At 55.4% G+C, this 24,284-nt stretch overlaps 1 protein-coding gene across 5 annotated transcripts in view; it reads right to left on the minus strand.

Moving 5' to 3' along the window:
* Window positions 1–24,284, minus strand: part of GRB10 (growth factor receptor bound protein 10) — a 171,365-nt gene that overhangs the window by 47,211 nt on the left and 99,870 nt on the right. For all 5 annotated transcript variants that reach the window (XR_003516330.2, XM_027573017.2, XM_027573016.2 and 2 more), the window contains 2 exons: window positions 16,839–17,034; window positions 11,347–11,488 (listed from right to left, as the gene is read on the minus strand). Coding sequence is in view for 4 of the 5 variants with exons in the window: in XM_027573017.2 (XP_027428818.1) it covers window positions 11,347–11,488; window positions 16,839–17,034 (338 nt within the window). In the remaining variant the exon portion in view is untranslated. The remainder of the gene's footprint in view (window positions 1–11,346; window positions 11,489–16,838; window positions 17,035–24,284) is intronic.

The raw sequence follows: 24,284 nt of genomic DNA on the forward strand, positions 1-24,284 counted from the left end.
CAGATCGCTGGCCAGCAGACAGCCCAACCGGGGTGCACCTGCATTACGTTTCCCGGAGCCGTGCACTGAAAGGTGAGGTTGTGTAAACGATGGAGAATTGTGTGGTGTGCGCATGTCTCATGTTTTCTGGGCTGTCTGTCCCGTTGGGGAAAGTACACTGAAAAAAATCTGTCTATATAGTGCGTTATTTTGGGTTTTAAACAGGATTTCTCTTTCTTCATCGTTTACCTTGAGAAAATTTTAGGCTTGCGGAAAATCTACAGAATGTGATATCACAATTTCCCGTATGTTCTTCATCTAGGTTCCCCAATACCCACATCTGCCCCATCTGCTTTATCCTATACTCTCTCCACAGCTGTCCGTCAGGGTGAGCCGCAGACAGCTGGCCCCTCTACCCCTACATATCTCAGCATGTGCTTCCTAAAAACAACACTCATATAACCACAGGACCACGAACAAAATCAGGAAATTCCATCAATACGCTACCTAATAGCAGATTTAGAGACCTCCTTCAAATTCAGCCAAAGTCCCACCAATGTCCTTTTTAGAAAAGACAGTATTTTGGGGTTCAGGATCCCATCATCCAGGACCACAAGCTACATTCAGTTGTCCTAGCTCTTCAGCCTGTCATCTGGACAGTCAGTTTTCTGGGATCTCTTGTCTCCTCTTTAAGTGCTTGCTTGGCACCCTTTCAGTAGAGAATGAAATTTAGAAGCCAAGATCAGAGCTCGAGGGTGGACTCATTTTTAAAGGAGGAAAATCAAGAACTGCCAGTTGCCACAAGGATGAGGACAACTAAGGGAGAGCAAGAAATCACTAAATCCTGGGGATTTTGCTCAAACCCAGCCTGTTCTCTCCAGCCTCAGCACCTTGGCCCTTGTCCAGAAGGCCATCAGCTCCCGAGTCTGCGTGAGCAGTGGCCGAGCCCCTGACACCCCCAGTGTGGCCCATCCTGAGGACCGCAAACCACAGGGAACCTCCTCAAAACGCAAATCTGCTCTGCATCCCTTGATCGGACACGTGGTGGAGTCTCTTTTGCACTTGGGATGGAATTCTTAGAAGTTAGGCGCTAATATCCAGGCCCTTTGTGAACGCCCTCCCTCTTTCCCTCTGGAACATTCTCTGCCCTCCAAGCCAATGAATGGCTTCTCATCCTTCAAGCCTGATGGGAGGCTAGCTCGTAGCTTCCCTGCACAGGGCAATGTCCAGGTCACATGGTCCCACAGTCCCTGCGGACGAGCCAGCGTCTGTCTCGCATACCACGTTGTGGGCTCCCAAGGAGAGGCCTGTGTCGGCTTGGCTGACCCCAGGCCTAGCACCCACTGCCCACCCAGGGCCACCGTGGGCTGCCATGAGGAGCCCCTGAGCTCCTCGCCCACCAAGAGAGCACAGGGGGCTGTCTGGTATGGCGACGGCTCTGGTGCAGGGACAGGGCTCAGAACTCTTGAAACTCACTCTACCCTGAATGTGATCATCAAAATAAACAGCCCCTTGCAAACTGATATCACAACATGTACCCAGAACTATAAAACACCCATGATCTTGGACTAGGAATCTAGCTTCTGGAAACTTCCCTGAGGGGACGAATTCAAAATGTGACAAAAACCACAGCACTGCCACTCACAAAAGCATTCTCTAGAGCACAGACAACTGGGAAGGCACGCAAACATCCAGGCACAGCCAAGGAAGTGTGTGCAGATAAATACCAGCTTCGAAGAGCCCTGTTCGAAGGAACCAGGAAAAAAGAAAACTCGGCATATTTAACAAAAGCACGTATAAAATTATATCTACCTTGGCTGAAACCAGATAAAAACACACACAGAGGACAGGGCTCCTGGGGGGGCTCAGTCAGTGAGGCGTCTGCCTTCGGCTGAGCTGATGATCACAGGGTCCTGGGATCGAGTTCCGCGTCGGGCTCCCTGCTCAGCGGGGAGCCTGCTTCTCCCTCTCACACTCCCCCTGCTGTGCTCTCTCTCTCTCTCAAATAAATAAAATCTTCAAAAACAACAACAATAACAACCACAACAACAATCACACACATGCAGCGGGGCGGGAAGGGAACCAAACTGCGGGCAGATGGAAATAGTTGGATTTGTCTTTTCAGACGGCTGAAATACCCTTTGTGTGGAAGGCCACTGGTCAGAAAGCGTTTACAACGTCGTGGAACGGCCTCTCCTGAGACCCAGAGGTCTGACGCGCACTCTCACCTTCGTGAGCTCATGAAACACGTTATATCGACCCGCAAGGTAAGGATGCACTTGGACAGTGCCCAACGGAACCACACGTCCCCCGTGACCGGTCGCGGGCATTCCTGAGGCACAGAGGCCCGCGTTCCACGGATGTGCCAGGCTTTATCCCGCCGGATGAGCCGAGGTTTGAAACACGAACGCAAGCGAAGATGAGGAGGGCACTCCCGGGCATTTACGACAGAGCTGTCAGGGACGGTAAACACGTGGGGCCAAAAGTCCATTTTCTAATTTCCCCTGCTCCCCGTGAAATTTGCAGACCAACAGTAGCACTAGCAAGAATTAACGGATCCGCCGGCCAAGGAATATCACCTCCTGCTCTTAGATTTGGGGGAAAGGTACACGGAGTCTTCCTGGGAAAGGTAGGTGATCTAAACACTCACTCTGCAATGCTTGTCACAGTTAGGGAGGTCCCGGGATAGCCGATGCTGTGATCGAGGACCAGTGTGGGGCCTCCCAAGTTTAGAGAATTTATATTTTCAGAGATATTTACAGTCCAGAGAAACCCTAGTGGTGGGGACTTCAGAGAGTTTCCCGACAGGACTGCCCCGCTCGGGTCCCCTGCGTGGTTGCAGACACATGAAGATGGGTCCCGTCAAATGCTGGGGGTGTTCTCAGGCTGCCACCCCGAGGGCTCCGAGACACCTCTATTTTAGTGCTATTCCCAGAGAACTCCGAAAAAATGCCCTGGCCCATCTGGCACCCTATTCCAGAGCAGGTTCCGTGGGAAGCTTGTCGTGGAGAAAGTGGGTCTGTGATCAGAAACGTCTGGCAAGCGCTGGGCTGCCTCCCGTCGGTGGGGTTTCTTCCCTGTAGGAATTTTCAGAGCCTCCAAAACCTGGCATGAAATGTGAATCTCCAAGATGGTGACGGAATGCGATCCTCCCCAACGTTCACAGACCTGCATGCTTTCTTCTCAGGACTCAGGTCAGGAAGATTCCAGAAAGCCCAGGGTGAGAGAAGCGGGTACAAGGTTCTCCGTCAGCTCAGCAGTGTGCAAGGGGAGGCAGCCCACCAGAAAAGCCAGCCACTGCTCCATGACGAAGGGTTCTGATCCAGAAGGACTGACGGGGGACCCATCCCCCGGGGAGACACACTTCGCAGCCTCCGTGTTATTGAGACCCGGGCTGATGCACGGGGCCACGGTCATAGCAGCCACGGAAACTCGCGAACATGACTCAGGGCTGCCATCGGGTCCCTGCGTGCCTCTGGTTCTTGCACAGATTCGCAAGGCTGAGCCAATCCGTGGAGCGCAACACGCTTGTTAACGCATCTCTGTCCCACTACCCCGATTCCCCGAGGGCACCCTGCCTCAGAGCCTGCTGACGTGGCACCCCACTCACGACCACGGGGACAGCTGCCAACCGGAGCATCCCAGCTCCCGGGGCCTTCCGTGGCAGAAAGAACAGGAGGTAATGGGACGTATGCTGCTCGTGGGCTCTGCTTGCTTGGTTTGGTCGAGTCCACATGTCCCCTCAGAAGGAAGAAAATGTCACATAAATGTGGCTTAACGAGGCGTATCCCTGTTTGTGCGGAGCATTGCTGTGGCATGCCGGGAAGCCCATGGGCTTCAAGTGTGAGCCCACTCTGTGGACAGGACGTGTCAGTTGCTCTGTGACACGATGACAAGGAATGCCAGCCCCCCGCGCCAGCCCCCCGTGACAGCAGAGGGCCAGGCTTTCCCAGAGGCACCGGGGGTGGGGCAGGCCTCCGAGACCTCTCGGCAGAAGCGGAGAGATGGGGCTACCAGGCACGGCCGCCGGAGACCACCTAGAAATACCAAAAATCTCTTCGTTGACTGAACCGCTCCGGGGATGATGAGTGAAGGCTCACTTGCAGACTCAACGTTTTAGAAAACCAACAGAGTCAGTTTATATTCCTTCTCTAGGAACTTTTCCAGGGAAGCCACAGGACTGAGTGGAGGCGGGATGGGCAAAGGAAAGAGCCGGAAAGTGGGTGATGTGCCCTCATTCAAGAGGAGGGGCGGAGCTCGGGCAGGGGGCAGGGGTGGAGCCTGGCTGTGGCGGCAGCTGCCCGCACCTCACTCACGAGAGTACAGGGGATGAAGGTAGGACAGAAAGGGAAACCTGGTTTTTTTTTAAAGATTTTATTTGAGAGAGCAAGTGAGCACAAGCTTGGGGGGAGGCGGGGGAGCAGTAGAGGGGGAGGGAGAAGCAGGCTTCCCGCCGAGCAGGGAGCCCCATCCGGGACTCCACCCCAGGACCCTGGGATCATGACCTGAGCCGAAGGCAGACGCTTCACCGACTGAGCCCCCCAGGGCGCCCCTGGAAAACCGGTTTGAGGGACACTGAGTAAAGACAGCTTTACCTTTGAAAATGGCGGGGATGAGCTGCCGTGTGCAGGCAGACCCTCGCGCTGGTTAAGGGACTGTCATCAGACACCAGTGTCTTCTCTGTCCCACCGGGGGCCCGAGCACTGCTCTCCTGGGCTCCGGTCCCAGGACGACCCTACAACTGTCCTGAGTGTCCGAAGTGCACCATTCACCCCACTCGGCGCCCCACTCAGACCCCAGCCCTCGGGTGATGTGTCACTGTGACCCTGGTTCCGATGTGTGTTCTGATCCCTGAAGGCCCCAGGAAGGTGACATGGGCACGTTCTGGAGGTGCTAAGGAAAAGAAGGCTTGCATGGTGTGGGCTGAGGCCTCGGCATGGAAGCTGACGAAAAGGCGCTGGACTCCAGGACGACGTCCGGCCCAGGTGGGAGAAGCAGGAAGCACGGCGCGTCCACACTGGCACATCCCACAGCGTTAACCGCACTTGGCCACGGAGGCTCGTTTTCCTCGCCAAAGACGGTCTAATGTAGCAGCACATTCATTAAATGGTAGTTAAAGCCTCAGGAGGCCCACCTTTGATCATTAGTAACGTGCAGAACCCTATGCAGGGCAATTAATTCAGTTCCAGAAAATTAATTTTTAAAAGTAAGCAAAGGGAGAAGAGTGGGTTGGAGTGCGACAATGTTCATGCCCTGTTAGAAATGGGGTTAAATGTGCAATTAATCGTGTTTGAATAACAAATGGAGAAACCTGCTGAAACAAGCACCAGGGAGCTCCATGGAAACCTTTACTGGCTGCGAGGAAAGGCCATCCTTGACAAGGCCTTCCAGAAGTTTCCATCGAGCTACTAAGGCACACAATAAACTCGGAAATAGAGATGTTTCTAAGAGCCTCCCCAGCAGAGGTTCCTGCTTCCAGCCCCAGAGCCCAACTCACTCCGTCCTGCTGGGTCGGAACACGCCACACGGTGCCTCAGTTTCTCCCTCCACCACTTAACAACGCCGGGCCCCTGGCTCACCAGCCAGTGCATGCACGAGCCTGGCCAGCCAGGATTGTGAGAGAAGCCACAGGTTCTGCGACACACAGCAAGGTTGCCTGGGCAGCTGTCTCCCCCGCCTCTAGACCCGCTGGCATGGTAAGAGTAGATGTCCTCACAACAGAAGCCACTTGGGTTTCTTGCAGCCAAAGGCACCTGCAAGGTAATCACCATGAGGGAGAAGCCAAGCGACACGACCAGGGCCTTTCTGGTAGGGTGTCTCAGGACTCGCACGAGACCGCCCGTCCAATGTCATCCGATTCATCCGAGGCCGCCTCCTTGTGCATCCCGGAGCTCGGAGGAGTTACTTCTTGCGCCTTCTAGTGACCCTCGTCTGGACAAACGTGTTAGACCTTGTAGGAATCTGACCCAGCCATTGCTACTTCACAGATTCCCTGCGTGATCCACGTGCGCTCCTGATTCCTTCGATTTTCTGCTGTCGGTTCACGTAAAGCACTCATTCGGAGGGCTCCTTGCTCCCTGCCTCTGAGAGGGAGGATCAGAGAGAAGGGCTGGGGTCCGTCCTGGGGCTGGTGGGAGGGAAGCTTCTGGAAGGGGCGAGGGCGCCTCCATTCGAGCTGGTGGCGGTGCCCGGGGCAGCCCGCTCTCCCGAGGGGCGAGACAGCCGGGGTCTGCGGCCACCGGGCCTCCCCATTCAGCGACACCTCCTGCCCGACCTTGGAGGTGCCTGAGAGGAGTCGTGGCTAAAATGGGAGAGCGAGGCCTAGTGCACCAGGCCTGGGCATGCCTGTGGGAAGAGCCTGTGTAGTCAGCTGTCCCCAGGCACACATCTGGTGACCCAGCACCCCAGGAAGAGAGCAGTGCCTGTACTCACTTCCCCTCTCCTCCCACGTTCTAGGGCAGTGACAGGGGGCCAAGGCTGTGCCCAGAGCCTCAACACGCCTGCCAGTGTCCCTTGAAGGGAAGAGCATCAGGCATTCGCCTCTGATCCCCTGGGCCAGGCCCCAAACTCTCCCAGCCTCCCCTCCAGGCCCTGCGCACCTCCCTACTCCCCACGCTGCACCCCCGGGGCTAGCTCCAGGCACACAGAAGGGTCACATCCTCAATTCCAATAGTGTGGCCAGAAAGACGAGCCAGCTCCCATCAGGCAAGAGCGCTGTGCCTCCCTCCAGTTTCTAGGCTCTGGCTGAAGCTCAAGGGGATGCCCTGGCCTCTGCGGGTCAGAGGGTAGGCGCTGCACCCCTCCGTTGGACCCTTATCACCGGCACTGGGCCAGGTACACAGTAGGCACTCATAGTTGCTGTCAGATAAATGCACGCTGTGCCAAAGTGCAGGCAGACTACACGACAGTCATGACTCGAAGAGAATATTCCAGGGGGTCTGACACCCTTGGCTTAGCAAGACACACAGAAGGACCAACGTTCTCTGGGTCCACGCGGCACCGAGAGCAAAGGGAACATCGCCGGGGACCCTCGGAGACACTGTCTAGACCACAGGATGGGACTGAAGCCTGAAACTCGGTCTCACGGCTCACGATCTGTGTCTAACAGTCGCCTGACCCACGTGACGGCATGTCCTTTCCAAATGAGTCACCAAGCAGTTAGAAATGCCTTGCTGATTTTTACCACAAAAATTCACTTTCTGACACTGATTAATTTCATGACCCTCTGGGGGAAGAGAATGTTATCACTCAAAGAAGTTCTCAGGCATCTGTACTTCTGGTAAAAATGTGATGAGATGTCACTAAACAACTTCATTAAGTCACTCAGATAAGTTACTTGCTCTGTAAGCGATGGAACGATGTCCTTCACCGAAGCCGTACCTTCAGATACGAATCACTCAGCTGTTTAGAATAAGCCGGGAAAACTCCGCACAAAGCTGGAGCCACCGGTTCGACACTCTCACGGGGCAAAGGGTGTGTTCCTCCCAACACAAACCACCCCTCACGACTGTTTTTTTTACCAAGCACACAGATAAAGAGGTCCACACGTGCTCTCATTACTGACAAGGCCCTAAAACTAAATGCCAGTCAGTAGACTCTGGTTTAAAATATTAACAAGCAGGGGCGCCTGGGGGCCTCGGTCGGTTAAGCGTCTGCCTTTGGCTCAGGTCATGATTCCGGGGTCCTGCTCAGCCGGGAGCCTGCTTCTTCCTCTCCTTCTATGCTCACACGCGCGCTCTCTCTCTCTCTCTCCCACCCCCCACCATCTCAAATAAATACAATAAAATATTAACAAACAAACCAAATGCTGTTGCTTTAAAATTCATGTAACACAATAAAATAGGTAGAACACCTGAGAAGCTTGAGTCTAAGACAGGCAACCCCTCGAACTCCTCACAAGACTGAAACCCCCGCAAGCCTGGGAGGTCCCCAAAGGAGGCACAGAGGCTGCTGTCGCTGGGTGCACTGGGTTCACGGGCTCCAGGAGTGCGTGACATTCCCAGCAACTCCTGATCAGGGTCCACCTGCCAGGCTGCAGACTCAACAGTTTTCCCCCAGGCTCAGGCTGGTCGGGCTGGGAGCAGGTGCAGGGCAGGTGCCACCCAGCCAGGCTGGTATGGAACCAGGGTGAGAACAATGTCAGTCCCGTGCTACTTCTGTGGGGGCACAGTCGGGGCAGGGGTGGGGGTGGGGAGCACCATAGCTCCGCCCCTTTATGGTGAGAGCCTAGGGGACCAACCTGGGGGCAGCAGAGTCAGGACCCCAGATCTAGGGGGCGGAAAGGCAGAGCCTGGCAGAAAGGACCGGTAGGCTGTCAGCCGCCCGTGGCCACTCTGATTTCAAATCCAGGCAGGGACGGTCACTTCCGCCTGGTTACGTCTTCTGGTGGGGGGGGGGGAGCCAGGACGCTACGCTCCATTCTCCAAGGGCTCAGGCCACCATAACGCAGTACCACCCATGGGAGGCTCATAGAGCAGGTACTCCTCACAGCTCCGGAAGCCCAAGATCAGGGTTCCCACTCTACCATCCCCGCGGGGGTGGGGCTGCCAGGTGAACTCTCGGGACACACACACACCCCCACACACACCCACCCCCTGCAACATCGCTCCCGCTGTGCAGACTCGGGTCAGCTCAGGCAAGGACAGGCCATGGCCGGGTCGGCACGAGAGGACTTCCACAGCCTGACCAGGTGCATCTGCACCCCACGGATGCCCTGGCGGGAGGGTGTGGGGCGGCCACTGAGGGTTCCCGATCCTTCCCGGTGGCCGGCCTGCAGCTCACACGTCCACAGAGGAGCCGCGCTGGACAGGCGACAGGACGACACCCCCACAAGCCTGCGACCTCAGCAGTGCACCTGCCGCCCTCTGCGGGCTGTCCCGCCACGTGGGTGTCCTCCCCGGGGTGGGGGGAGGGAGGCGGCACGCCGTGCTGAGCAGGATGCCCATGCACCCCACCGCATCACAGCAGCAGCTCCCCAGAGCCGGGGTGCGCGGACACCACGGCGAGCAGCCAGCGAGGGTCACTGCAGGAGGTCACCCAGGGAGCTGGAAGGAAGGCTGCTGGCCTGTCCGCGAGGGGGGGTCTGGGAAGAACGCAGTGGGGTGCGCAGTGTCTCAGGCGGGAACGGTGTCCCTGTGCATGGCTGCTCAAGCCTCCCTCCGCTCCTGCCTCCCCTTCGGACTCGCGGACAGAAAGAGGCTTCTTCTGACGGCCTCGCTGTCCCGAGCGAACGGCCTTCCCAAGGGGTAAGAGGCTTTCTTCTTTTCCCAGCTGACCGCGTGCTGTCCAGTGAACGAGGTGGCGTCAGGGGCCTACATGGAGCATGGTTTACCACCTCGGGAGAACCTGCCTGGACGCGGACCCAGCTGCCCCCTCGGACTTGGCGCGAAGGGAGAAAGCAGAGTGGGCAAGCGGGGCGAAGGGGCCCAAACTCCTGTGGCCATCGGCAGCCACACCATCACAGGCTGGGGGGGCGGCCCCCGGCAGCGGCAACAATGACACACGGCTCCCGAGGTCGGAGGTCAGAGCCTGGTGTGGATGACTGGCGACCCTCGGAGGCGGGTAAAACCCGCCGAGGACCATGGACTCGCCACCTCACACCAGCGTGAGGTGTCCTTCCTGCGCCCCACGGGAGCCCGCGGGCTAGGGGGGAAACGGGGCAACAGCAAGACAGACACCACGGCAGACGCTCTGCTCCCAAGAAAAATAGCACGCAAAATTCCTGAGTTTCCGGATTCTGCTTACAGACTTGGACAGTCCGTGGGGGTGGAGGCCCACTTTCCTGCCAAGTGCGGCGAGAACCAGATAAAATTTTCCTGGTCTTATTTTAGGGTGGGTAAGGCTGTAAACAAGCTCGGCAACCAATCCACAGACAGCCTGTCTAGACCCTTATTTGAAGCAGAAGGTCACCAGGGAGGCAGACATCCCAGATGTCCTGGAAGCATGTGACAAAGAGCTGTAGCCCAGCCAGCACTGGCTCCGGGACAGGGACACTTACCTCACCTTCTAAGTGTTGATGGCGGGACCAGGCAGCCTGCCCTGGAGGCATGAAGTCAGAAAGGGAGCAGGCCTGCTCAGGGGCCAGCAAGGCGAGAGGACATGCTTCCCTCCTCAAGCACAGACAGGCATGGCGCGGGGTCGGAGGTTTGTAGAGGAAAGGGAACGGTGGGTGTCCCCACAGGTGGGGACAGCAAAGTGCAGACGAAATAAAAGAGAGGGGTTCCAGTAGAAAAGGCAAAGAAAGTTCTGAAATGCACCTACTGACAATAAAGACCATCAAGATCCCAGGAAACACTAGTTTAATGGCTAAAATCAGAGGCTCTGGATCCTACCGTCAGGTACAACAGGCCCACTGCTCACTCTGGGGTCCCCCATCTCCCCCCCATGCTCACTCTGGGGTCCCGTCTCCCCGCCATGCTCACTCTGGGGTCCCGTCCCCCCCATGCTCACTCTGGGGTCCTGCCCAACCCCACCACCACTTACAGCTGGGCTTCAGTTTCCCAACTGGGAAATGGAGATAAAATCTGTACCTAACCCTTAGGGGTGTTTTGAGGAATAAATGAACAAACAAATACATAAAACATGGAATCTTCGTAGAACGGCGCCTGGCCTCTAGAGATCATTCCGTGAACGTCAGAAGATGTTCCTGTCATCATTACTATATTTATGCCACCACCGCCCACACCACGGCATGACTGAGGCTCCCTCCCCAGCCTGCAACCCACTGTGGGCCAGGCCAAGCCAACCTGGAGGGACAGAGCCACCAGTCTATTTCTCTGACAAGCTGATTAATGACGATTTGACCTTGGGTTAAGTGACCGATGCTCTCCGCGTCCCAGTTTACTCCTGGAGGACAATGGCTCTATAATACCCAGTGCACAGTCTTACTTTTAAGGTAGAAACTCTTAGTTTAAAAAGGTGGCTGTCGTCTTCTGGGTCAAGTTTTTCTGCCTTGCACAGATCCTATTCCAGACCAGGACTATCTAAGGGAAACTCTTCCACTATGTGGAAGTTCGGGTGCCTGAGAAATACCTCACTTACCCAGAGATCCCGGCCAGGGAAGACAATGTGGTGGGGGGAATTCTGTCAGGGAACTAACATTCATCTTTAAGGACCAAACTGTTACTTTTTATCACTGTTATGAGAGTCTTTCTAAAACACATAGACACATCTCTGACTCAACAAATGGAATTCTGGCCAATAAATCAAAAAGTTTCATAAAGTCAAAGGACAGTAGCAAGAGGAAAAGAAGGAACAAAAAAGATCCCACACACTTCCCTTCCCTTCCTTCCAAAGGAATGAGCCAGCGCATCCAGCCTGACCCCACAGCCAGGCGGCCTGGAGCTCGAACCAGGGGCGCGTGCTCACCTGCTTCGCAGCTGCCTGGCTTGGAGGTAAGGAGCCCCGCGTCAGCACCGGCGGGCTCCCGGGGCCGCAGAGCTCAGGGAAAGGGTTGGGGATGGCCGGCAGAGACGAGGTTCTGAGCTGCTGGTCTTCTTCCTGCAGGCGTCTGGGAAGAGAGACACAACCGCTCGTTAAAAGTTTGCTGTCACCTCCCGACGCGATCCAGCAATCCCACGTCTGGAGATGTGCCCCAAAAAACTAAAGAGGGGCTCAAAGAGATAACCTGGATCCCGGGGTCACAGCAGGCTGCATCGCAAAAGTCCAACCCAAGTGCGCATGGATGCGTGAACAGACACACAAACGTGGTCCAGCCACACAAGGGGACATGATTCGGCCGCCCGGGGAAGGGAATTCTGACACGTGCTACAGCTGGGATGAACCCTGAGCACACGGTGCTGGGTGACAGATCTTGTGAGATTCCACCTCTCTGAGGCACCTGGGGTTGCTGAGCTCCTAGCTAGGACAATGGTCACTGCCGGGGACTGGGGCGAGGGGAGTGGGGAGCTTCTGGGTCATGGGTAGAGGTTTTCTGCAAGCTGAGCCAGTCCTAGAGATACATACAGGACACCATAAGTATATGCAACACTAGGCACTCGTTCACTTCGAAACAGCGGAGATGGTCAATTTTATGTCATGTGTATGATACAGGGACGAAAAGTCTTGTTTTTTTTTTTTTTCAAAGCTCCCATTCTCAGGTTCAAAAGGGTCCAGATTCCCTCACTCATTAAACATCCGGGGGCGAGAAGCACCCCGAGCGCGCTTACATGGCAAACGATGCTCCGCGCAAGGCCCGTACCAGGTGTTCTCTCCAAACACGGATGTGTGAAGAGGTTTTCTAAGAGCATTTTCAGGAGACTCACTATCCCCAGTGCCCTTGAAGTGATCACTTCTCCAAACACATAAAAGCAGAAGAGGCTTCGTGTGCCCTCATCTGCATCGTGGAACGAATGCTTGTTTCTACAACAAGGTGGTTGATCGCTGAGTGCGCTGGAGCTAAGTGCTCCGTGTCGCTACCTCCCCAGAGCACAAAAGCCCGTGTTTGCGTGTCCTCAGAAACACCCCGCAGCACCCACTTCGCGGTGCTGAAGGCCAACAGAGAGTGTGCACCAGGCTGCCCACTTCTGGGGCATTTCCTGCCAAGAATGCAAAATCCACTTGTCCTACAACTAAACCAAACACACCCAGTGAGATGAATCAGATGCAATTACAAAAACAGCAAAAGAATCAAGTTCAAAGTCAAAGCAGAGACAACTGCAAAGCGCCCGCCCCTCTGTTTCCTGTCCCCAGGGCTCTGCTGGTGGCCTCCTATCTACACTGCTAGGCTCTCCTGGGGGCGGAGGGCACTGCTGCCCAGTGTCCGGACGCCCACGCAGAGGAAGGGAGCACAGCCTGAGTGACTGCTCAGCATTCCTGGTGTCTCTGGACACTATGCCTCAGAAAGCCCTTGCATTGACTGGACCTTCCAAGAATTTCTGAACTCCTTTGACAGTTCAACTAAATTAATGATTAATCGCTTTCTTGGGAGTTTTGCCACTAGAGAAATGTTCTGTGATCACCTTACAGGTTCTCTGTTTACCGACTAATCCTGACGCCGGACTGGCCATTTCCCTGGGGATCAGGACGCGCCCACATACAGTGCGCCCGCTCCCACGGCAGGAAGGAGGTCCGTGCTGGGGTGCAGAACGGCTCTTCTCTAGTGGCTCGATAAAAATACCAGAATGTGGACGTGCGCGGTTAAGAAACGCCACTCTTCCCACACGAGCTTCTGTCATGGCCAAGTGTCTGGCCGACAGGCGGTCCCTTGTCCCAGAGAGCCAGAGAGGCGGAGATGTGGCCAGGCCCGCTGTGACTATATTCCAGCCCCAAGACGACGCCTAGCCAGCGACTAACCTGAAGCACTAGTGTTTTATGATCTACAAGATGCCAACATTCTGATGCCCTAGATGTTAGCAGAAGCTTCTCTTAATAGGCCGTTGTGAAAAATATTAAAAACCATGTTGTTTAGGGCAGTGAGACTATCCTATGTGATAGTATCAGCATGCATTCGTGTCATTACGCGTTTGTCCACACCCACAGGACGTAGGACACCGACAGTGGGCTTTGGGTGCCGACACGGCCTTGCGGGCTTGTCAAACGTTGTACCAAACGTACCACCTGGTGGGGGATGTGGAGAGTGCAGGAGGCCGAGCGTGTGCGCACGGGGAGTATGGGAAATATTCTAAATTTCTCTGAAGCGTGCTATGAACCTAAAACTCGTCTTTCAAAGAGTAAGTCCTTATTAAAAAAAAAACAACAAAAAAAAACAACCCAGATGTTATGCTCGGTGAACATGGATTCCCTTCTGCTGAAACAGCCAGAACAGGTAAATCCGCAGCAAGAGAAATGCAGGTGGGTGGTTGCCGGGGCCGTGTGAAGGGGAAGCGTGGACACACTGCGGAATGGGTAGGGGCTTTCCTCTGGAGGGGTGGGAACCTTCTGGAACTAGGTAGAGGTGGTGGGAACACAACCCCAAAAGAGTACTAAAAATGCCTGAATTGTATGCTGGAAGTGGTTAATTGTATGTTACCTGAGTTTCAAGTCAGTAAATTATTCTTAAAAGGAAAAAAAAAAAAGAGTCCCGCGTCGGCTTTAGAGCAGTTCACAAACACCGTCCGAGGCAAAACTAAGGGACATTACACGGAGCTGGAGACAGTTCCTGTTCTGGAGGCTGCGTCCCTCCACTGCTACAAACCGAGACGTGGAAAGGGGGTGAAGGTGCAGGAACATCGGGGGTCGGGGATGGGGAGGAGAATGGCAGGCCTGTGCTCTACCGTGTGCCCGGCTGGAACACACCCACCGCCCTCCGCTGTCCCTGCAGTCCACTCCTTCAAGATCAGGATCGGACCCAATGGTAGCCTCTTCCAGGAAGCCTTCTCTGCCTTCCCCAGCTTCTACCCTGCACCTGTCTCCATCGGCGCTCCACACCCCACTCCGTGGGTCTCCCACACAGCACCGGGCCCAGTGAGTCTTGAGCTCTTCAGGGCATCTCAGGCTGGGTTTGCATCCGGTCTACCCACTCACCAGATGTGAGCCAGTCACTACCCCCAGGGCCTCAGTTTTGTCACCTGGGCATTGAGGGCCACCACACCACCCACCTCGAGGGCCATGGTGGCCATCGTACCAGCTAACAAATGAGGACTCAACAGAGACTGTACAGAGGAAGTGCTCAGCACACAAGGGAAGTGCTCAACATAAGGCCTCCCTTACAAAATAAATCTCTGTGTGTCCCGTATCGGTCACCCCATTTTTTAAGTGCACTTGAAGCTAAGAAACAATGCTACTCACACGAGAGAAGTGAGAAGAGACGAGGCCTGAGGCGCAGCGTCCACTCTGCAGCAGGGAGTGTCTGGTGCACGCCCGCCCCATGCACCCCCCGTGGGACTTAGTACAGGCAGCCCCACAGCGGAGGGCTGAATTTGGCCCGAACTTGAGGCTCAAGGGCTCCAGGCAACACACTGGCCCGGGCCTTCTTGTCCATCCTCTGCCCTGACTCAGCTCTGGGCACGGTCACCGTGCGGGCTGTGTCCCCGTCTTCCCAAGGGGTCTCCCACACAAGGCTTCCCTGGACGTGTGACTGACAGACCCCAGGCCCAGAGAAGCGCCCGGGAGAAAAAGAGGGTCTCCTTCCAGACGGAGCTCCGCAGGGGCCAAGAACACAGGGGTGATGCTCCAGAAAGCAGAGTTGGGGGAAACACTAGGAGGGGGGAGGTAAGGAAAGGCCAGGAGCCCAGAGGCAGGCGACCACCCCTGCAGACGGCTCTGTGCTTATTCTGCCTCCTGGGACAAAGCCGGCTACCTTGGGCAAGAGGGTTACCTGCCTGCAGAACACTGGGGGTGTCAGACCAGAAAGAGCCTTATAGAAGTTTCTGGAAGCAAAAAGGACCCCCCCCCACCCCGACCCCAAGGAAAGGAAGTGGGATTCCCCAGAAGATGCAGTGCTGAGGAAGAACAGCCACGGGAACCCCAGGCTGACTGAGGCCCAGGATGGAGGGCACCACCAGCCTCACACTAGAAAGCCCAGGAAGGCAGGGAGGCAGGGAGGCCTCGGTCCCTCACCCCCTCCCATCCCTCCATCCTCATCTGAAAACCTTCAGGGCCCACAGGGACCGGGCGGCGGCCACAGCGAGCGTCTCAGCTCAATTTCACAAACCTCTCCCCGCAGGAGGCCCACGATGCCTGCAGCACCCCTGTCTGCCCACTTCCCAGGCACTCGAGACGTGCTCCACACTCCGTCCCTCCCCCCAAGAATTCAGGTGCTCACGACTCCCGTCCGCCCCCCTCTTTATCGGGGTCAGGACACCACCGTCTCTAGGCTGAAACAGCCTCCAGGTCGGCCGTGCCCTATCCCGCCACCCCCCGGACACCAGGCTGCCAGAACGATCTGCCAAAACCCAAACCCAATCTCCCGGCTCAGCTCTTCAGATCCTTCCCCGTCTCTCCCCTAGAACGGCTCACGAGGCCTTCGGGATGTGGCCCTGACCTGTCGGGGTCATCGTTTGTTTACACCCTCCCGCTGAGGTGTGATCAACATGTAACGTGTACGACCCAGCACCAGTCTCTCTTGCCCGACACACCCACAACCTGCCAACGCCCCGCCCCCGCTCTCTGTTGTGATCCTTGAGGCTCCTCCCCCTCAGCAAGGTTCTCGGTCTACACCGCAGTACTGGGACTTGAGCACTCTGTGCTGCGGGAGATCCCCAGGATTTGCTCACCTTGTAGAACCAACACTTGGGACGCTCTGTCCCCTATTTCCCGGCCCCCTTCCCTTGGCCCCTGGCCTCCACAACTCCCACTCTCTGCTTCTCAGAGTCTGACCACCTTAGATGCGTCCCCGACGTGCAATCACATGGCATCTGACCTTCTGTGGCAGGCTTGGTTACTTAGCATGCTGTCCGTGTCACCCATCAGCGGATGAATGGAAAAACGCAGTAGGTACAATGGAATATCGTTCCGCCATAAAGACGGAGGAAATCTGGCCACTTTCGGCAACAGGGATGTTTCCACTCACAAAATCTCCCTCTCCCCGCAGCTCCAACTCACCCCTCGACACCCAAATCAGAGATGTGCCACCTGCAAGGAATCCCCCCCCCCCCCCGCTTCCAGAAGCCCCTCCCGCCAGCCCCGGAATTTCCAGTGAATCCCCTGGGGGATGCCCCTCCTCCAGGCCCCCAGAACCCACTCCGCGCAGTAAGGCCCTGGAGCCCTCAACGGACCGCCTTGGGTCACTGCTTCATTACTTCCAGCACATTCTCTCACGAGGACTTCCTCCCCCCCCGGCACCAAACAGGTGCTCAATGGACGTTGTCAGAGCTGACCCAGACACCACGTCCAAGCCCGTGGGGCCGAGCTGGACCGAGCTGAGAGCAATGCTGTCTCTCCACCCTCAGACTCGAGCCCCTCCAGGGCCGGGGTCCCACCTGACGGCGAGGATGTGCACAGGCTGCGAACGCTGCGCCTGCAGGGATCTTGCTCCCGAGGGTGGCGGCTGGCTGCGGGCGTGCTGGCCGTTCTGCAGCAGGGGCACCGTCTCCGACTGCATGCTACAGGCTGGGTACAAACTCTCCAGCGACGCGTTCACGTCGTTCACCAGGGCTTCCAGGTCTACGTCATCCTCTGGGCGTGCGTGGCAAGAGTGGGAAAACAGAACAGAGCAGAACTTTAGCGGCAGCGAGGGGGGAGGGGCGGGAGAAGCACATGGGCCTCTTGGGGATCAGGTCCCCAAACTCACAACAGTTCACACGACCCGGTGAAGGAGGGGAAGCATACCTGAGAGTATACATCCCATAAGGAACCGTACGCTGTACATGTATCAGTATTTGTTGATGTTGCACAGGCAACTCGGTAACTTCGGTCCAGCCGCATTTCCACGGTCGGCACAGACAGGACACAGCTTTGGAGTCCCTGCCTAGCTCTTGGACCCCTCGGCGTGGAGGGGCCACACATGGCCCGGGCCACACAGCATGATGACGCCACTGCGCTGGCCTCAGTTGGCCAGACCACAACGGGTGGACGTCGAGCCCTAACTAGATGAATCGGGACTTCTCCCTTCCCAGAAATTCTAGAAGTGAACGAGGGAGCGGCACCTGACACGGACAGAGGCCTCAGCCTGCTCAGGGCTCCGGGAGGGCCAAGCCACGCGGAAGGGCTCACAGGGGGAGGCTGATGGAACGTGCACCTGCTGACCTCCAGGTGCCCTCCTCTGCTTTCGACTGGCCTGAGAGCAGGGGAGGCCTGACACAGACGCAGAGACAAAAGCACAGAGGATGTCAGGGGGAAGGGACAGAAAACAGAGGAGATGTGCCCTAGAGACTCTGATGGGAACTTGGACATTATCAGCTTGGCCAGGATGCAGATATTTGGTCAAACAGGATTCTAGATGTTTCTGTGAAAGTTTTTTTTTTTTTTTTAAGATTTATTTATTTTGAGAGAGAGTGAGCGAGCACACAGTGGGGAGAGGTAGGGAGAGTCTTAAGCAGACTCCTGCTGAGCACAGAGCTGGATGCAGGGCTTGATCTTGAGGCCCTGAGATCATGAGCTGAGTGGAAACCGCAGTCAGATGCTTAACTGCCTGTACCACCCAGGCGCCCCTCTGTGAAGTATTTTTTAGATGAGGGCGCCTGGGTGGCTCAGTCGTTAAGCGTCTGCCTTCGGCTCAGGTCATGATCCCAGGGTCCTGGGATCGAGCCCCACATCGGGCTCCCTGCTCCGCGGGAAGCCTGCTTCTCCCTCTGCCACTTCCCCTGCTTGTGTTCCTGCTCTCGCTATCTCTCTGTCAAATAAAAAATCTTAAAAAAAAAAAAAAAGAGAGTAACATTTAAATCAATAGACTCTGAGTAAGACAGATTGCCCTCCATAATGTGGGTGGGCCTTGTCCGATCAGTTGAAGGCATTTAAGGAAAAAAAAAAAAAAAAAAAAGGCTATACAGTCCCCAAGGAGGGAAGAATTCTGCCTCCAGACTTGAACTGCAACTCTTTCCTGGGTCCCCAGCCTGCTGGCTACCCTGCAGATTTTGGACTTGCATCTCCACAGTCACATGAACAAGTTCCTTAAAATACCCCCCTCCGTATACCTGTAAATGCACATCCCATTGGCTCTGTTTCTCTGGAGAACCCTGACTATACACCACGGGGGTTATAAGCCACCACACTCGGAGCTGTGGGAGTGGCTGGGGCACGGGGCAGCGACAGAGCCTGGGGCTCCGAGCAGCCCGGCTCGGCTCGGCTCGCAACCCTCCTATGGCCAGGCCGTGGTCTGGCCGGGAGCTCCGTAAGGCACAGTCCCTACAATCGCATGCTGAAGCTACTCTGAGTTCGTTTCTCTTATTTGTAACCCACTACAACTCAACAGCACTGCCCACTTCTGTGGACTTTCAGCTCTGTCACTTTTCACAACGTGGCAACCGTGAACGAGACCCACCCTACCGGAGCGCTTTGCAAGTGAAGTCACCCACAGGCCCACCTGCTCCTGTAAGTGACACCCACTCCGCACGACGGGCTCGGGGCCCAAGACAGCGCGACCCTCGCCAAGCCAGGGCCCCAAGCCCCTACGGGCAGGAAGGCGGAGCAGAGAAGTCACCTGCCAAGAACTTGCCCACCCCAGCCCTGCTCCTGCTACGGGCTCCACAGCCAGGACACAAGGCTCAGCTTTCTACTTCTTGGCCCACAAGCCCGACACGGGGTTCGCAATGGAGCTGCCCGCAGCAGGGTGACAGGAGGAGGCTGGTCATTACCCCGCTCTGTAACAGAGCCTGGTAAGCACGGGGTAGATGTTACTCAGTACATCCACCGCACTGATACCTACAACACAATATAAACCGGGGACCACTAACTGGTTTAACAGCTGAGGAACAGACCCGTGGGGGTCGAGCACCTTGCCCACGATCACATACAAGTGCAAAATAGCAAACCTCGAATCTGAAAACAATCTTTGCAGCCACCAGTTTGACCTCACCTCTAGGTGTGTGCTCGATGCACGAGCTCACAGTCGTTTCTGCCACTCGCCCTCCCTGCCTCTCCCACTCCCCACACACACGGCCTGGATGCCTTTGCTTCGGCTTCCCCGTCTCATGAGGCAAAAGAGCCCAAGAAGACAGAGCAAAGCAAAACAGCGACAAAAACCTGCCTGAGGAAGGATGCCTGGCACGGATGCCAAAGGGGCAGACGGTCTGGGGGCGCAGGTAGCCCCACGGCTACAGCAAGGGAGGGCGTGCAGTCAGCTGGGGGTGGGGTGGGGGTGGAGAAGAGCTGTGGGACGATGGAGGCAGGAGCAGAAAAGCCATGGCCCCCCGGCTTCCTGACCCTCCAGGCAATGGTGCCAGGGCCAGGGTCTGAGGGAGGCCTGGACACGGGACGCTCTACCCAGTAGGCTTCAGATGGATCCCACTGGGTCCTGAGGACGGACCGACAAGAGAGGAGCTGATGCTTCTGAAATGGCAGGAACCCAGACCAGCGAGAGTTGTCCGAGCGGAGTAGACGGGGGCGGGAAGCGTGGACACGGACCCGCCTCCCGACTTGAAACCTGTGAGCAGGGTCCTGCATGTCTCCGGGCCTGTGTCGGAGGAGGAAAGATGTTGCCTTAGATTGGGTTCTAAAGAGTCAAACATTAATCCCGTGGCCAGAGAGTAAAAGGACCAAAGTGCTGAATCAGTAATTCATAATTACCACGTGACCGATAATTAATCTATCACAAAGGACAACGCCAGAGTCAGCAGGCAGAAGTCTCGCTCAGAGTTTGGGGGCAGGGAGGTGAGTGGGCCGAGAGGGGCTCACGGAAAATCCGGACCCCCGGAGGGAGAGGTACACACACGCCACTGTCCTCTCGTCTCCTGTCCTTATCTGCAAACTGAGGAAGCAACACTCAGCAGGAACACTCACAAGTCGGGGGCTTCAGGGAAGTTCTAGAATGTGGCCCACACTCCTACTTAGCTGCCACATAACAGCTGCCTGATTTGAGCTCTGCAACACAGTTAAGTCTATGCTGCCCGAACTCACCCCATGAACAGCCCGGTATTTCTCCCTTGGTGGACCATCTAAGTCAGTGTCGGGTGATGGCCAGAGCTCACGGTAGTTCCCGCGTCGGCCTCGGGTCACGCCCCGCTGGGGCGGGGTGCCACGGCAGGCCGGCCGAGGGGTGCCACAGGCCCGGTGGCGTTTCACCAACGGCCGCTCACACGTCCTCAAAACCAGGAGAAAACCCAGCAGAAGACACTGGCCACCGCCTGACACACGGGCTCGCTCGCTGAGAGATTTCTTCTGAGAACATGCCACGTGTTGACCCACCAGGCGGGTTTTCACTGGAGTTACCTTGTCCCTGCCCACAGAGGCGGCCGCGGTGCCTTCCGCCCTGCCCTTCTGCTCCTTCTCAGGGCCGGCCAGGTCACTGCCACCTGGGTCACCCCTGTCGGCAGTCAGGCCACTATGCTTTCGGGAACACGAAGTAACTCTGACATTACCGAGAGTCAGTATGACGGTGAAGTATAAAGACCCCAGACGATAAATGCAATGTGCATCCTCAACATGCTTCCACCCCCTTCTGAAAGGAACGGATCAGTCAGGATTTTCCTTAAACTCTGTTAAACTCTAGTAAGGACTAATAATGAAATCTTCCAAGCAGGGGTCTTAAAGGACTGATTCCAAGGAAGACACTTATCCATCACGGTCTTTTTTTTTTTTTTTTTTTTTAAGATTTTATTTATTGATTTGTCAGAGAGAGAGAGCATGAGCAGGGGGAGAGGCAGAGGCAGAGGGAGAAGCAGGCTCCCCGCAGAGCAGGGAGCCCGATGCCGGGCTCGATCCCAGGACCCTGGGATCATGACCGAAGTGAGACGCTTAATCTACTAAGCCACCCACGCGTCCCTCTCCGTCACATTCTTTTAAAACGTACTACACTGGGGCGCTGGGTGCCTCAGTCAGTCAAGCATCCTACTCTTGATTTGGGCTCAGGTCATGATCTCGGGGCCCTGGGATCGAGCCCCACATCGGGCTCCTGGCTCAGCGGGAGTCTGCTTCTCCCCTCTCTCTGCCTCGCTCTCAAATAAATACATGAAATCTTAAAAAAAAAAAAAAAAAAGTACTGCACTATGATATTACGGAAGTCACCAAGACATTACCGAGGTGACTGTCCGTTCTTACAGAAATGCTTGGAATGGCTTGCATCCTGTGCATCCCGCTGGGCATGGACGGCTCCGCGCCTTCCCTGTGTGGGTCACCACCCGCCCGTGAGAGCCCTTCTGCGGAGAAGCAAACACGCCGGGCACGAACGAGGCAGATGCTTCTGGAAATGGGTGCTAAGACGAAGTGTCTACTCAGTACAGACTTGATGCCAAAATATCTCCCGTGAGACTGTACCCCTGGAAGGTACATGGAGGGGGAAGGGAAAACAATTTTACGTACCCAATTTCACGTCACACGGGTTCATGAGGACACATCTACAGCACAGATTTAGGTCAAACAACACAGCTGTAAATCCAGTTATTAATAGTCATTTGGCTTCCTCAAATAACCCAAGTCCCAAACTGGATGCTGACTTTTGTCCCAAATATTTGGGTAGCTCATCTGATCTCAAACTCACATGTGCCCCTGGCCTCACTGCCGTGGGCAAACAGAAGCTGCTTCACTTCTAAAATAGATCTAAACTCAGTGAAACAAGCTCGCGTTTGGCTCCTCAATGATTCGGGGTGAATGTCTTCCATAAGCCAAGCCAGGAGGAGGCCAGGCGCTCACCGGCGGACCGCAGGCGCGGAGGAAAGCATGAGTTAGAGGTGAGGCTCCCACTTCTAGCCCTGCCTGGCCCCCCTCACTGCACCCTGCTGGGCCCTCCGCGCCACGCGGCCTCCTCTCGAACAATAGAAAAGAGGACACTGACTCTGCCTCAGGGAAACGCTACTTGCCCGACATGCTCAGGGTACACGTATGGACCGTCCATTCTTCCCAGACCCACATGAGCACCTGTTACCACGCACCGTCTGCCTGTCTCCTCCCATCTTCATACAGAAGGGACGCTCCTAACGGGACGGGGCCCGTCCTTGCTTAAGATGCTAAAACGCCAGACAGTAATAGATTATTAAGAGCAGGAGGGAAAAAAAAAAGGGGGGAAAGGTCAAGGGCACTGGTGAAGTTGGGACAGAATAGGAAATTGTTATCTTGGCCTTCTTTATGATCCTGGCACAATGCCTAAGATGCTTATAACTTCCTAAACTCTAAGAGCAACGCAAGCATCTTTTGTTCAATATTTGGTCTTTTTTGGTTCCTGAAATAGCTCTGGAGCTTTCATAAATGTGAAAGGATCATCTGTGATATAACATTCTGTTATTCATTACAAGCCCCTTTCTTTTTTCTTTTAAGATTTTATTTATTTGATAGAGGAAGAGAGCGAGAGCACATCTGCACACAAGCAGGGGGAGTGGCAGAGGGAGAGGGAGAAGCAGAGCTTCTCTGCTCTGAGCAGAGAGCCCGAAGTGGGACTCAATGCCAGGACCTTGCGATCATGACCCGAGCCAAAGGCAGACACTTCACTGACTGAGCCACCCAGGCGCCCCTACGAGTCCCTTTCAACCACACCTGAGTTTACATTAATCAGGTGCTTTGGGGGAAACCACCAGATAACCGCGGGATGGGGGCTGGTGCCAGGGGGACCCACAGCAGGACTAAAGGGTTGGGAGGCTCAGCCCCACTTCCTGACCTCGGGGAAGAGGAGACAGGGGCTGGAGGTCGAGTTAATCACCAGTGGCCAATGATGTAAGCCCTCATGCCTATGTAGTGAAGCACCTATATAAAAAACGCTAACCCCCAGGGTTTGGAGAGCCCCTGGGTAGGTCAACAGATAGAGGCACTGGGAAGGTGGTGTGCCCGGCATGGAAGCCCCGAACGCCGTCCCCATATCTTGCTCCATGCCTCTCTGCCACCTGACTGTCACTGAGCTGCATCCTTTATAATAAATGAGTACTCTAACCAGTAAACTCTTTGCTTGAGTTCTGCGGACTGCTCCGGTAACGGAACCAAGCAGTTGAAACGGCATCGTAGGACACACCCAGCTGGTGTCAGAGAATGCTTGATGTGGGAAGAAAGCCCACACATCTGGGGTACAGAAGTGCTGGGTCAGCGCAGAGAGGAAAAGGGAAGCTCTCTTTACATACAGTGCTATAGCCAAAAAGTCCCGAACACACGCGGAAAGGCCAACGCTCTTACACCTCTCTATCTGGACAGAAACAGAAGGTCCAGCCTGCAACGGTGTTTTCAACCTAAACCATGCTCACCTGGCAAGCTATGTTTGTCGACCTCTAAGCCATTTAAACCTCGTGCAGACAGAACTCAACATTCGACTGACATACCTTCTGCATACCAATTAATCTTCTCCTTTCACAGAATCCAGCCACAAGGATTTAATTTTTAATCGGTACTGGTAGGCTTAAGTAAGCAAAAGAAGAAAATCAGGTGTTACACTGGAGTTAGAGTATGCCCCTACTCGTATTCTTGATAGTTACAGATATTCAGAAAACCGAACAGCAGATCACCTGACCACCACTCCCAAGTACAAAGGCAACTTTCTTTTTTTTTTTTAAAGATTTTATTTATTTGAGAGAGAGAGAGAATGAGAGACAGAGAGCACGAGAGGGAAGAGGGTCAGAGGGAGAAGCAGACCCCCCCGCTGAGCAGGGAGCCCGATGCGGGACTCGATTCCGGGACTCCAGGATCATGACCTGAGCCGAAGGCAGTCGCTTAACCGACGGAGCCACCCAGGCGCCCCACAAAGGCAACTTTCAAATCCTGTCATCTGAAAAAATACATCCAACAAAGCTTTATCGTAGTGGTTACTACAGGCAGGCAGGATTTGAAACAGGAAATAAAATCCCTGGAAGGATCCG

The sequence above is a fragment of the Zalophus californianus genome, chromosome 12 (assembly GCF_009762305.2).
Source record: "Zalophus californianus isolate mZalCal1 chromosome 12, mZalCal1.pri.v2, whole genome shotgun sequence".
Taxonomy (NCBI): domain Eukaryota; kingdom Metazoa; phylum Chordata; class Mammalia; order Carnivora; family Otariidae; genus Zalophus; species Zalophus californianus.